General features: G+C 47.2%; 1 protein-coding gene across 1 annotated transcript in view; it reads right to left on the bottom strand.

Annotated features, from left to right (window-relative positions):
• Positions 1-4,848, bottom strand: part of SIX4 (SIX homeobox 4) — a 24,219-nt gene extending 19,371 nt beyond the window's left edge. The window contains 2 exon segments of the mRNA XM_042446580.1: positions 3,832-4,367; positions 4,369-4,848. Of these exon segments, the coding sequence (XP_042302514.1) occupies positions 3,832-4,367; positions 4,369-4,782 (950 nt within the window). The 5' untranslated portion in view covers positions 4,783-4,848.
• Between the last annotated feature and the right edge of the window lie 8,570 nt (positions 4,849-13,418).

Below are 13,418 nucleotides of genomic sequence, written 5' to 3'. Positions count from 1 at the left end.
ATTATTATTTCACCCTAGTGCAAAAAAAAGCCCACTTTGCAAGTTTTAAGGCTGCCCTGATGTGGGTTATAAGGTTGCATGAACCTTTTATGAGGCCTGAAGGTTGTGGGATTGGGTGAGGGCCCCACAATGTCTCAAAGTAGCAGTAGTGGCAACAAATGGGAAAACCTGCCTTCTGAGGGGAAAATGTTTAGTTTTTATTTGACAGGGAAATGAAATAAAAAGGGCAAAGAAGGGGAAACAATGAGGAACTCTTATGTCTGGGGAGAGAGAGGGTTCAAGGGGGAAAGGCGCATGGGAAAGTGAGCCCCAAGGCAGAAATTTCAGAAGGTTGTGAGGAGAAAGAGGGGAATGAAGGAAATGGGGGGGGGGGGGGGGGTTTTGGTGTGGGATTTTGTAGGCTTGAGTGTAAGAAAAAGGGGAGAGTTGAGGTAAATATGTTGGGAAGGGGGGAACAATAAATACAAAGGTTAGCTTTCTCTCTTTTCTCCCCAGCATAGGAGGAATGAGAGGGGAAAGGGCCTTCTGAAGGTAAACGGCCATGTTTGTCAAGAAAGGAGAGCCAAGCAAGGACAGAAGGAATGAAAGGAGGCGGTGAGGACCCAGAAGAGAAGGGAGGGAAACAGGAAGGACAAGAAAGAGGCAAGGTGTGAGAGGCCCGGAACAAAGCCAAATGGAGGAGGCAAGACCAACATATTGCTGATGATTAGAAACCCCCATAATAGGTTTGCCTTAGGGTCGCCATAAGCCCAAGCCAACAAGAAGGCACACAACAAAACCAGTTCAGCACAGCATACTGGTTTGAATGTTGGACTGCAACTATGTTGAGACCAGGGTTCGATTCCCCACTTGGCCATGGAAACTCACTGGGTGACCTTGGGCAAGTCACACACTCCCAGTCTCAGGGGAAGGAGGCACAACACAACAACAGCAGAACCACTTCAGCGCAGTGTAGTGGTTTCAGTGTCGGGCTACAATTCTGTTGAGACCAGGGTTTGATTTCCCACTCAGCTGTGGAAATCCACTGGCAAGTCACATGCTCTCAGCCTCAGGGGAAAGCAATGACAAATCCCCTCTGAGCAAATCTTGCAAGAAAACCCCCATCATAGGGGGCCGGCCTAAGTCAGAAACAACTTGAAGGCACACAACAACAACAGCAAGAGTTCAGAGTAGCATAGTGGTTTGAGTGTTGGTTCTGGTGACCAAGATTCGATTTCCTGCTTGGACATGAAACTCATTGGATGACTTTGGGCAAGTCACAGACACTCAGCCTCAGCAGAAGGCAATGACAAACCTCCTCTGAACCAATCCTGCCAAGGAAATCACCATAACTTTGGAAGAACTTGAAGGCACACAACAACAACAACCAGTCCAGACCCCCAGAAGAGGCCACCAACTCACAAGGTGTCCTTCAGCCAGCAGACCACCCTGGTATTCTTGCAGCAACAATGGCCCTCCGAACCCACAATATGAGTGTCCCACATTACAGGGCTCTTGTGAGGCTGGCCAAAAAGCACTTTGAAGAATGCCAAGTACAATATAAATTTTAAGGCAGGCAACGGGACCTCTGAGGCTACCTTTACAAAAGAAGCTGTCGCATATGCTTGCATCTGAGGAAGTAGACTTAAGCCTAGAAAAGCTAGGCCTGCATGACCCCAGCAACACTTGAACTGAGATCAGCAATATCTTCAAAATGCAGGCTTGTGACTAATTGTCATATTTTTTTATTTCTCCTGTATCTTTGCCTGATGAAGAATCCAGTAGGGTTTCAAAAGCTTGCCATGTGCATTTTGTGCATTTTGGCTGGCCAATGAAGCGATCCCTGTTTTGTGGATTCGGGATGTTATTGTTCTTTCGCTGAGTTAGTCTCAAAGGTGCTACCAGGACTCTTGGCACACTCATGTTCCAGACTAACAGGGCTATGTTTCTCAAGTCTGGCCAAATCAGAGGGAGAACATGGAGGGGGTGAAAGGGGGGGGGGGGGAGAGATAGAGAGATAGAGAGAAAGGTGTAGAATAAGGGAGATGATGCAAACTAAGAAAAGCAGGGAACAGAAGAAACTGGAAAGGAATTAAGAAGGGGGGGGAACCAGGAAGTTGCAGGAGAGAACCAAGGAATAAAGGAAGGCAAGACAAAACAGGAGGAGGCAGGAAGAAAGGGGGAGGAATAAAGTCAAGCCACATTTGGGTGGGAATTCAGTGTGGAAACTAGGGGAACCAAATGGAGAAACATAATGGGGGAACCAAGGCAGGAGATTGGAGCGAGCTTAAATTGTACCCCAGGGTACATCCACACTGTAAAAATTGAGTGCTGTTAACCCCATCCTATGGAACCCTGGGATTTGCAGTTTCACAAGGTCTTCTCTGACAAAGAATGCAGGGTGCCTTGCCAAACTACAAATCCCAGGATGCCACAGGATTTGTAGGGGTCTAACTACATCATTTCTAAGTTGCGTAGATACACACACACAGAGTCTCCTAGGCCCAGGACTTTACCACTGGAAGCAAAAGCCTACAGTATCATACCTCTGAGCATGCAGTGAGTTCATTTCTCTTCCTTGGGGAAGCATCCTCTATTCCCACTACATAAAGCAGGAAGGCTGCAAAGGTCATTACCCACTCTATGCTATGGAATCCTGGGATTTATGGTTTCACAAGGCCCTTTAAGCCTTCTCTGCCAAAGAGACCCAGAGTGGGCCTCACCAAACTGCAAATCCCAGGATGCTGTAGGATGAGGTTATGTCAGTTAAAGTCAGGCCAAACTGCATCATTTCTACAGTGTGTAGATACAGTACACAGGACTTGACCACGGGAAGCATGACTCTACAATACTAGGCCTCTGAGCACACACAGAGTTCCACTTCCCTTCCTTAAGGAAACAGCCTCTCCCCCCCATCCACTCGTGGGGGACTGGTGGGAGGGCAGGAAAGCTACCAGGAGCAGAGGCCATTTCTACAGCTACACCGGCACATAGAGGACACCACCAGACCTGCTTTCTTGCTTGCTTTCCCTTCCTCCAAAAACGCCTGAAGGAAAATCTGAATTTTCCATTTGGGAAGATCAGGATGCAAAAGGGATCTTGTAGTACCTTTGAGACTAACTGAAAGAAAAAAAGCTGGCTCCATGACCTTTCCTTGACTTGACTCTATTTCTTCATATGCATGAGGTCTTACCAACTTCTTTCTTTTAGTTAATCTCAGAGGTGTTAGAAGATCCCTTTGCTACTGATTTCCCAGACTTAAGACAACGATGTCTCTGAATTCTACCTGAAGTTTTGGTGAGGAGGTTCCCCACTCCTTCCGGCTTTTATTTTTCGAGGAAGGGAAGGAAGGAAGCATGGAAGCAAAGAATCAAGCAAGGAAGCATACATGGAAGGAAAGAAGGAAGCATGGAAGGATGGAAACAAGCAAGCATACATGCATTGATGCATCTGAGCAAGTAGACTTTCGTCTAGGAAAGCTCATGCTTCCAACTTCTTCCTTTCAGTTAGTCGTAAAGGTGCTACAAGACTAGTCTACATACTGATTCTACAGACTACCACGGATGGCTATATCGTTGAACAGTACCAACCAAGAAGGCATGCAGACGGGAACCAACCAAGGAGGCAAGTATACAAGGAACTAAGGAAGCCTATGCCGCCCATGGAAGCAAGGAAGAATGCACGCAGGGGACCAAGGACTCATGCATGCAAGAAAGTTTACTTACAACCAACCAAGGAAGCATGTATGCAAGGAGCTAAGGAGGCTCGCATGGAAGGAAGCATCCCTTCCAGCAACCAAGGAAGCATGCATGCAAGGGAATGTCCCTCCATCCATCCATCCCAGGCGCTGACCTTTTGGAGAGGCTGCTGCTCTCGGGGCCGGCGGCGGCGTTGGGGGCGCTGGCGCCGGGGTTGCGGTCCCTCTGGCGCCGGTTCTTGAACCAGTTGCTGACCTGGGTGAGGGAGAGGCCGGTGGCCTTGGCCAGGTGCCTCTTCTCGGCGGGCGAGGGGTAGCGGTTGAGGGCGTAGAGCTCCTTGAGGGCGTTGCGGGACTTCTCCTTGAAGCAGTAGACCGTCTCCTCGCCGTCCCAGATGGTGCGGGGCAGCGGGAACTTCCTGCGGAGCCGGTACTTGTCCACCGCCCCCAGGGGCCGGCCGCGGGCCCTCTCGGCCTCGGCGTAGCGGGCCTTGTACCAGAGCTCCTGGAGGAGCGGGTGGTTGCTGGCCTGGAAGGCGTGGCCCTCCAGGAGGCCGTAGAGCTCGGCGTAGAGGCCCCGGTGGAAGGCCACCAGGGCGCGGGCCTTGAGCAGGCTCTCCTGGCCGCCCAGCAGCAGGGCGCTCGGGGGCAGGGACCAGAGGAAGCGGGCCAGACGGTCCAGGTGGCCCCCCCTGCTGCAGCGCCTCGCACACGCAGGCCACCTGCTCCGGGGAGAAGGCCAGCAGCCCCCGCGGGGAAGAGGACGAGGAGGAGGAGGACGAGGAGGAGGACGGGGAAGAGGAAGACAGCAGCGGCGAAGGAGGAGGAGGCGGCGGCGAGGAAGGAGGCAGCCCCGACGGCGCCGGCGGAGGAGGAGGAAGAGCCTCCCGCGCCAAGAGCAGCCCCGGGGCCTCGGCGACTGGGGCTCCTGAGACTGCTTCTTCCTCTTCTTCCTCCTCCTCTTCCTCCTCCTCTTTCCCCGGAGAGGCGGCATTCTCCCGGCTGGCCTCCTCTTCGTTGCCCGGCGTCGGAAAAGAGAGCATTTCCAGGACGCTCTCTTGCTTCAAGGCCCCCGGAGGAGAAGCGGCAGAAGAGGCGCAAGACATCGCCGCCCTCCTCCCCGGCTCCTCCGCTGGGGATGGCCGCCTCCTCCTCCTCGGAGGGGTCACACCCAACACGAGGAGGAGCAGGCCACCCCCCCCCCCTCTTTGCAAAGCTCACACACAGCCTCCTCCTACTGACTTACTTTCAGAGAAGAACACCTCCACCTTGGAAAGGTTACATAGGAGGCAGCACACACACAGCCTCTTCCTCCTTGGAAAGTTCACACGCACATACACAGCCTCCTCCTCCTCGGAGAATTTACACTGACTTACACACTCACAACACCTTGGAAAGGTTACGGAGGCACACACAGAGCCTCCTCCTCAGAAAGTTCACACACACTCACACACTCCTCCTCCTCCTCTTCGGAGAGTTTACTTACACACTTATTTCCACACACACACACGCAGGAAAGGTTACACAGACACACGCAGCCCCTTCTTCCTCCTCCCTAGAAAGTTCACAAACACACACAGGGGCTGTTCCTCCTCCTCCTCCTCGGAAAGTTTACTCACACACTCCTCCTCCTCCTCCTCCTCGAGAAGTTTACTCACACTCTTCCTCCTCCTCCTCCTCCTCCTGGGAAGGTTCTCACACACTCTCTCCTTCTCCTTAGAAAGTTCACACACACACACCCCTCCCCCTCCTCTTCTTTGGAAAGTTCACACACTCACACAGCCCAAGCCTCCTCCTCCTCCTCCTGGGAAGGTTCCCACTCCCCCGCTGCTGCTGCTGCTGCTGCTGCTCCTCCTTTGGCACCTTTTGCTCGGCCGATCAGGTTTCCTCCTCCTGGCCTCCCTGCAGCCAGCTTGGGGCGCTTGCAAAAGCCAGGCGGGAGAGCAAGAGGGAGGGAGGGAGGGAGGGATGGGGGCTGCTCTTTTCCCTCCCCTTCCCCCCTCTCCCCCCAGACTCTCTCCTCTCCCCCTCTTTCTTTCTTCCTTTCTTTCCTTCCTTCCCCCCTTCCTCCTCCTTCTCCTCCTCCTCCTACATAGGCTGCTCCAATGGCCCAAAGCAGACTGGCTGGACTCCTGCGGGCGCGCGGATTGGATGGATATTCTGGCCCTGGAGGGGGAGGAGGAGGAGGAGGAGGGACCAGGGTTGCCCTGGAAACCGTCAATCAACTCCTCCCCATTCTCCTCCCCCGCCTCCAGCTTTTTGCTCCACGCGACGCGACTTCCTCCCTCTGCTCTCCATGAAGCACGGCTCTCTACCTGGCCAGCGAGGCTGAGGCTCGCCTCCAACCAACTTCCCCACAACTGAGTCTCCAAGAAGGTGGTGGTGCAGCAGGAGGAGAAGTTGGAGTCTGCCCCACCTTCGTGGAGACTGAACTGTGAGGAAGAAGTTGGAGCCTGAGCTTAGCTAAGACTGGGTCTACCACATGCTCTTGCTCACAGTTTCCTTAGAATTGCACCTGAATAAGTAGACCCTGTCTATCAAAGCTTTATGCCACTAAAGCATCTTATGCTACTAAGGGATCTTGCAGAACCTTTGAGACAAACTGAGAAAGAAGTTGGAGCTGAAGCCTAGCTAAGACTGGGTCTACCACATGCTCCTGCTCAGCATTTTTCTAGGACTGCACCTGATGAAGTAGATCCAGTCTATCAAAGCTTTATGCTACAAAGGGATCTTACAGGACTTTTGAGGCAAACTGAGAAAGAAGTTGGAGCCTAAGCTTAGCTAAGACTGGGTCTACCACATGCTCTCACTCAGCGTTTCCTTAGCATTGCACCTGAGGCAGTAGACCCAGCCTATCAAAGCTTTACGCTACAAAGAGATCTTGTAGGACCTTTGAGACAAACTGAGAAAGAAGTTGGAGCCTAAGCTTAGCTATGACTGGGTCAGCATTTCCTTAGAACTGCAACTGACTAAGTAGGGATCTTGTAGCACCTTTGAGACAAACTCAGGAAGTTGGAGCCTAAGCTTTGGTAGACTGGATCTACTACCTGAGATGCATTTCTAAGGAAATGCTGAGCCAGAGCATTTTGAGGAGCCACTCTAGAAAAGCTTCATGCTACAAAAAGATCTTGCAGCACCTTGAGACTGCAATAGAAGTTGGAGCCTAAGCTTTGGTAGACTGGGTCTGCTTCCTCAGATGCATTTTAAGGAAATGCTGAGCTAGAGCAGTTCTTAGACTCAGTCTAGGAAAGCTTCATGCTACAAAGGGACCTTGTTACAACATTGAGATTAACTGTGTGAAAAAAGTTGGAGCATAAGGTTTGGTAGAGTGGGTCTAGGAAAGCTTATGCTACAAAGGGATCTTGTAACATCTTTGAGACTAACTGAGGGAAAGGATTCAAAGACATAGCTGTGTTAATCTGGAAAATCAGTAGGCAAAGGGATCTTGGAGCACCTTTGAAACTAACTGAAAGAAAAGTTGTCAGAGACTTGAGCCTACTTTGTCAGGTAACATGCACCTGAGGAAGTAGACTCAAGTCTAGGAAGTGTCATGCTACCAACTTCTTTCTTTCAGTTAGTCTCAAAGGTGCTACAAGATCTCTTTGCATACTGAGGGAAAGAGGTTGGAGCATAGGCTTTGGTATATGCACCTCTAAGGACATTCTGAGCAAGAACATTAATAGTCTAGGAATGCTTAAGGTAGCCCCATTGAGACTAACCGTGTGGAAGATAAGCTTTGGCAGACTAGGTCTACATCTTCAGATGCAGTTGTAAGAAAATGCTGGGCAAGAACGTTTCATAGACCCAGTCTATCAAAGCTTTATGCTACAAAGGGATCTTGTAGCACCTTTGAGACAGTGGCCCCATACAGACAGGCCAAAATAAAGCTGCTTTGAGTGACTTTGGAGGTATGCTGTTTCAATGATTCATGAGTCCTAAGAGTTTGGAAGCCATGCCAAAGCCACGATCCAGTCCTAAGGACTATAGCGCAGCTTTGGTGCAGCTTCTGGATTCTTGGGACGCATGTATCATTGACATAGCATACCTCCAAAGTGACTCGAAGCAGCTTTATTTTGGCCTGTCTGTATAGGGCTTAAATGTGGGAAAGAAGTTGGAGCATAAGCTTTGATCAACTGAGGTCCGAAACGCACTGCAAAAATAACCCAGTTTGAGATCGCTTTAACAGCCCTGGCTCAGTGCTAGAGAATCCTGGGAAGCGCAGTTTATTGTAGCACCAGAGCTCTGTGACAGAAAAGGCTAAATGTCTCACCGAACTACAAATCCCAGAATCCCCTAGCATTAAGCCAGAGCAGTTAAAGCAGACTCAAACTGGATTATTTTTGCAGTGTGTTTTGGACCTAAGAAAGTTCACCATAATTTGGAGTCTACTTGGAAGCACATCTCAACAACAAAGTTGCCATCTTGACTGCAGAGCAAGACTTTGAAAGCCCAGCTCAGATTCACAGGATCGGGCTGCTGTGCAGTGAAGGGTCTGGAAACCATGAAGCCCTGAGGAATGCCTTAGGGGGATCTGGGGATGTTTAGCCTGGAGGAGAGAAGGTTAAGAGGTGATATGATGGCCCTGTTTAAATACTTGAAGGGATGTCACATTGAGGAAGCTCCAGAGAACAGAACCCAGAGTAATGGATGCAAGCTCCAGAAAAAGATTCCACCTCAACATTAGGAGGAACTTCCTGACAGTAAGAGCTGTTTGACAGTGGAACACACTCCTTCCTCAGAGTGTAGTGGAGTCTCCTTCCTTGGAGGTCTTTAAACAGAGGCTGGATAGCCATCTGTCAGGGATGTTTTGATTGTGAGTTCCTGCATGGCAGAATGGGGTGGGACTGGATGGCCCTTGCGGTCTCTTCCAACTCTTGGATTCTATGATTCTATCCCAAGGTTGCAGCCTCTGGAGGGAGGCTTTCCTCGCGGATTTCTCTCTGAGAATCGACCCAAAAAGGGCAGGAGCGGAATGAAATCGGGAGACAGACATAACGCAAAGCTTTGCCCAAGGCATCAGCCTTTTCTCCTGCAGCACATTTTTAACTTCTGCCTTTCTGTCCCTTAGACTAGAGCTTCCTTTCTTTGGTTTCACCACTTCGCACTTCATATATATCTGTGTGTGTGTGTGTGTGTGTACACACACACACACACACACACACACACAGAGTATTATATATTTATAGATATAGACATATACCTCTGAATACCATCCAGGTACAGTATTATACATACACACATATATACATATAAATTATACATATTTATATTATATAAAAATACTATATATATGTATACTATTTGATATAATATACATATGTGTGTGTGTGTGTGTGATGAATATATATAGTCTCCCATCCAAGTATTATACAAGCATACACACACATACATATACATTATATCAAACATGTATATGCATATGTATGCCATTTCATAAAATATGTATATATATTTGCGGGTGTGAGTGTGTATACACACACACAATATTTTATATATGTATATATTATATTTGTGTGTGAGAATGTATACACACATATTATATATATATATATATATACACACACCCACACCCACAATATATATATATATATATATATATATATATATATATACATATCTGTATATTATATACATATTTATGTTATATCAAATATATATATACAGATAGATATACTGTGAGTGGGGTACACACACACACACACACACACATATTATGCCTTCAAGTCGCCTGCCAATTTATGGCGAATTTCACAGGACTTTACTCCGAGGTGGTTGGTCTCCTATCCAAGTCCTATCCAGGGCTGACCGTGCTTATCTTCTAAGATCAGAGAGACCTCGTGCCTTTGGGGTATTTGGGCTGTATTTATTAGGCTCATTTAAGTGTGTGTTTTGGTAAATTAAAACGGTGGTTTAATGCTACAGAAAACAGGTTTACTCAGAAGGGTCTTCCTGGATTTCAGGAGGACTTCCTCCTAGGTGCAATGCCTTACCAGGGAGTAAGCCTCCTCAATACACAGATTAGGGTTTCCTGCTTTTGAGTAGGCAGGTATAGGATCGCATTGTTCAGGCTTCAGTCCTCTGCGCAGGTATAGTTAATCCTGTTGAATTCAAAGGGACTTGCACGGTCCAGGGATGGATAGGATTTGCAGTTGTCCTTCCTAAGCAAATCGCAGTCCCATGCAGTGTTGACCTGGTAGTAACCATAACTGAACTCAGTAGGACTTCCATTTGGATAAAAATGCATCGCATAATCTGTCCAGGTCTTGGAGCAAGAGAACAAATAAACACTCCTCAGAGGCCAGCTCTGGTCTGCCCATAGCTTTGGGCACATCTCTTGTTGTTGTTGTTGTTGTGTGCCCTAAAGTATGGCGACCCTAAGGCAAGCCTATCACAGGGTTTTCCTGGCAAGATTTGTTCAGAGGGGAGTTTGCCAGTGCCTCCCTCTGAGGCTGAGAGAGTGTGACTTGCCCAAGGTCGCCCAGTGGGTTTCCATGGCCAAGCAGAGATTGGGACCCTAGTCCCACGCTCAAACCACTGCACTAGGCTTGTTCTCTTAGGCAGCCTCATTCCCCAGCTGTAAAATGGGCACATAAGTATTCTCCTGCTTCCTAGAACTATTATTAAGAGGCTGGATTTTCCACATTGAGGCTGGAATATCATGCACGTTTTCTCAAAAGTAAATCTCACTACAGCAATTTATGCTTTTAACATGCTTTGCTAAGGATTCACCCTTTATTGGACTATGGTCTGAAACACACAGCAGATATAATCCAGTTTGAGATTGCTTTAACTGTTCTGGCTCAATGCTAAGGAACTCTGGGAGCTGTAGTTTTCTGAGACAATTAGCCTTCTCTGTCAGAGAGCTCTGGTGCCATAATAAACTCCAGTTCCCAGGATTCCCTAGTACTGAGTCAGGACAGTTAAAGTGGTCTCAAACTGGATTATTTCTGCAGTGTGTTTTGGACCTTAGGTTGCATCCACACTGCAGAAATAATCCAGTGCCTCTGGTGGCCTCTGGTGCCACAATAAACTACAGTTCCCAGAATTGCACAGCATTGAGCCATGACAGTGTGGTATCACACCGGATTATTTCTGCAGTGCGGAGTCAGTCAAAGAAAGTGGGCTGGAATATCAAAAAGTGTATGGCAAATAAAATTGGTTAGTCTTTTAAGATTCCCTTAAGATGTTTTGTTGGTTTTGCTGCAATACACTAATGCACAAACACACCAAGCTTTATGCTTGTTTGGGCTTTCAAGTCCTCTTACGGTGACTCAAAGGCACCAGAGATCTTTGACAGACCAGGCTCAAATGCTCCCTAAAACTATAAATCTCAAGATTCTGTCCCATAGAATCATGGCAGTGAAAGTGGTGTCAAACTGGTTTAATTCCGCAGTATGGATACATCCTTGATCTCCTGCAGATCTCTTCCTTCTCCATTCTGTTAGCTGGAATTCATCATTCTTCCAGAAAAAATATATATAGATATTTTAGGGATCTGCTTCTCCATAAACTGGTAATTATTATTTTCCTCCTCATTGTCCAACAATTGAGGTAGATCCAAAATACACTGCAGAAATAATCCGGTTTGAGACCACTTTAACTGCCCTGACTCAATGCTAGGGAATCCTAGGAATTATAGTTTGTTGTATCTTGTGAATCATAGAATCATAGAGTTGGAAGAGACCGCAAGGGCCATCTAGTCCAACCCCCTGCCATGCAGGAAATCCAAATAAAATCATCCCCGACAGATGGCCATCCAGCCTCTGTTTAAAGACCTCCAAGGAAGGAGACTCTATCACCCTCCAAGGAAGAGCGTTCCATTGTCGAACAGCCCTTACTGTCAGGAAGTTCCTCCTAATGTTCAGGTGGAATCTCTTTTCCTGTAGCTTGCATCCATTGTTCCGGGTCCTAGTCTCTGGAGCAAGTGAAAACAAGTCAGCTCCCTCCTCAGTATGGCATCCCTTCAAGTATTTAAACAGGGCTATCATATCACCTCTTAACCTTTTCTTCTCCAAGCTAAACATCCCCAGCTCCTTAAGTCGTTCCTCATAGGACATGGTTTCTAGACCTTTCACCATTTTACTTGCCCTCCTTTGGACACGTTCCAGTTTTTCAACATCCTTTTTGAATTGTGGCGCCCAGAACTGGACACAATATTCCAGGTGGGGCCTGACCAGAGCAGAATATAGTGGCACTATTACTTCCCTTGATTTAGATACAATACTTTTACTGATGCAGCCTAAAATTGCATTGGCCTTTTTAGATGCCGCATCACACTGTTGACTCATGTTCAGCTTGTGGTCTACTTGGACTCCCAGATCCCTTTCACACGTAGTCTCTTTCAGCCATGTGTCTCCCATCCTATATCTGTGCATTTTATTTTTCCGCCCTAAGTGCAGTACCTTGCATTTCTCCCTGTTGAAGTTCATTTTGTTAGCTGTGGCCCAACTTTCTAGTTTACTCAGGTCATCTTGAATGTTGATCCTGTCCTCTGGAGTGTTAGCTACTCCTCCTAATTTGGTGTCATCTGCAAATTTGATAAGAATGCTTCCAATTCTGTCATCCAGGTCATTGATAAAGATGTTGAATAGCACTGGGCCCAGGACAGAGCCCTATGGGACCCCACTGGTCACTTCTCTCCAGGATGAAAAGGAGCCATTGTTGAGCACCCTTTGGGTTTGGTCAGTCAACCAATTACAAATCCATGTAACAGTTGCCTTGTCAATCCCACATTTTATAAGCTTGTTTACAAGAATGTCATGGGGAACCCTGTCAAAAGCCTTACTGAAATCAAGATATACTATATCCACAGCATTCCTTTCATCTACCAAACTGGTAATTTTATCAGAGAAAGAGATTAGATTTGTTTGGCATGACTTCTTTCTCTGAAACCCATGTTGACTTTTTGTGATTATACAAGTGCTCCCTCGGTTACGAATAATGTCGTTCCGCCGCGGCGTTCGTAACCGATGCATTTCGCAAGCCGAAAAGGGCTTTCCGTTAGCGCTGGCAAAGCCGCGCGTTGGAATTTTCGCCCGAAAAAAATTTCGTACCCCGAAAAACCTTCGTACCGGAACTTTTTTGCCAATCTAACTTTTCGTATCCCGGAAATTGCGTAACGCGATCAATTCGGACCCGGGGTACCACTGTATTGGAATTGTACCTCAGTATCTCCCTTTGAGAAACTCCTCCGTCCTGAACTCCTTCTCTTTTAGTATTCCTGACCATGGGATCCCCAGTATTTCTCTAAGTTTTACCTAAATCTGCTCGCCTAAAGTCTAGGGCGTGCGACTATGCCTGGCTTCTCCTTTTCACTGATAACAAACTCCAAAGAAAAGAAATAAGAATGAAGGTAGCAATAATAATTTTATGTCATTTTAAAAAATTAGGGTTTAGTTAAAATAAATGGTTTAATACGAATAAGACTGAGATAAATTCATTAAGAATAATAAGTAATGTGATTTATAACATATTCATATGGATACATCTATAAATACTTTAAATATTATTTTACGTTGCCATATACTTATTAATAAAAAAGATTTTTTTTAAAAAAGGATATATCCTCTTGTTTTTGTTGTGTGCCTTAAGTTTTTTCTGAGTTTGTGAACCTAAGGCTAATATCATGGGGTTTTCTTGGCCACAGTTCAGGCTTGCCATTGCCATCTCCTGAGGCGAGAGAGTGTGACTTGGCTAAGGTCACCCAATGAGTTTAAGATGACTGAGTCAGATTAGAATGGGC

Source organism: Sceloporus undulatus, chromosome 1, assembly GCF_019175285.1.
Source record: "Sceloporus undulatus isolate JIND9_A2432 ecotype Alabama chromosome 1, SceUnd_v1.1, whole genome shotgun sequence".
Lineage (NCBI taxonomy): Eukaryota > Metazoa > Chordata > Lepidosauria > Squamata > Phrynosomatidae > Sceloporus > Sceloporus undulatus.
This window is presented reverse-complemented; position numbering and strand designations above follow the sequence as displayed.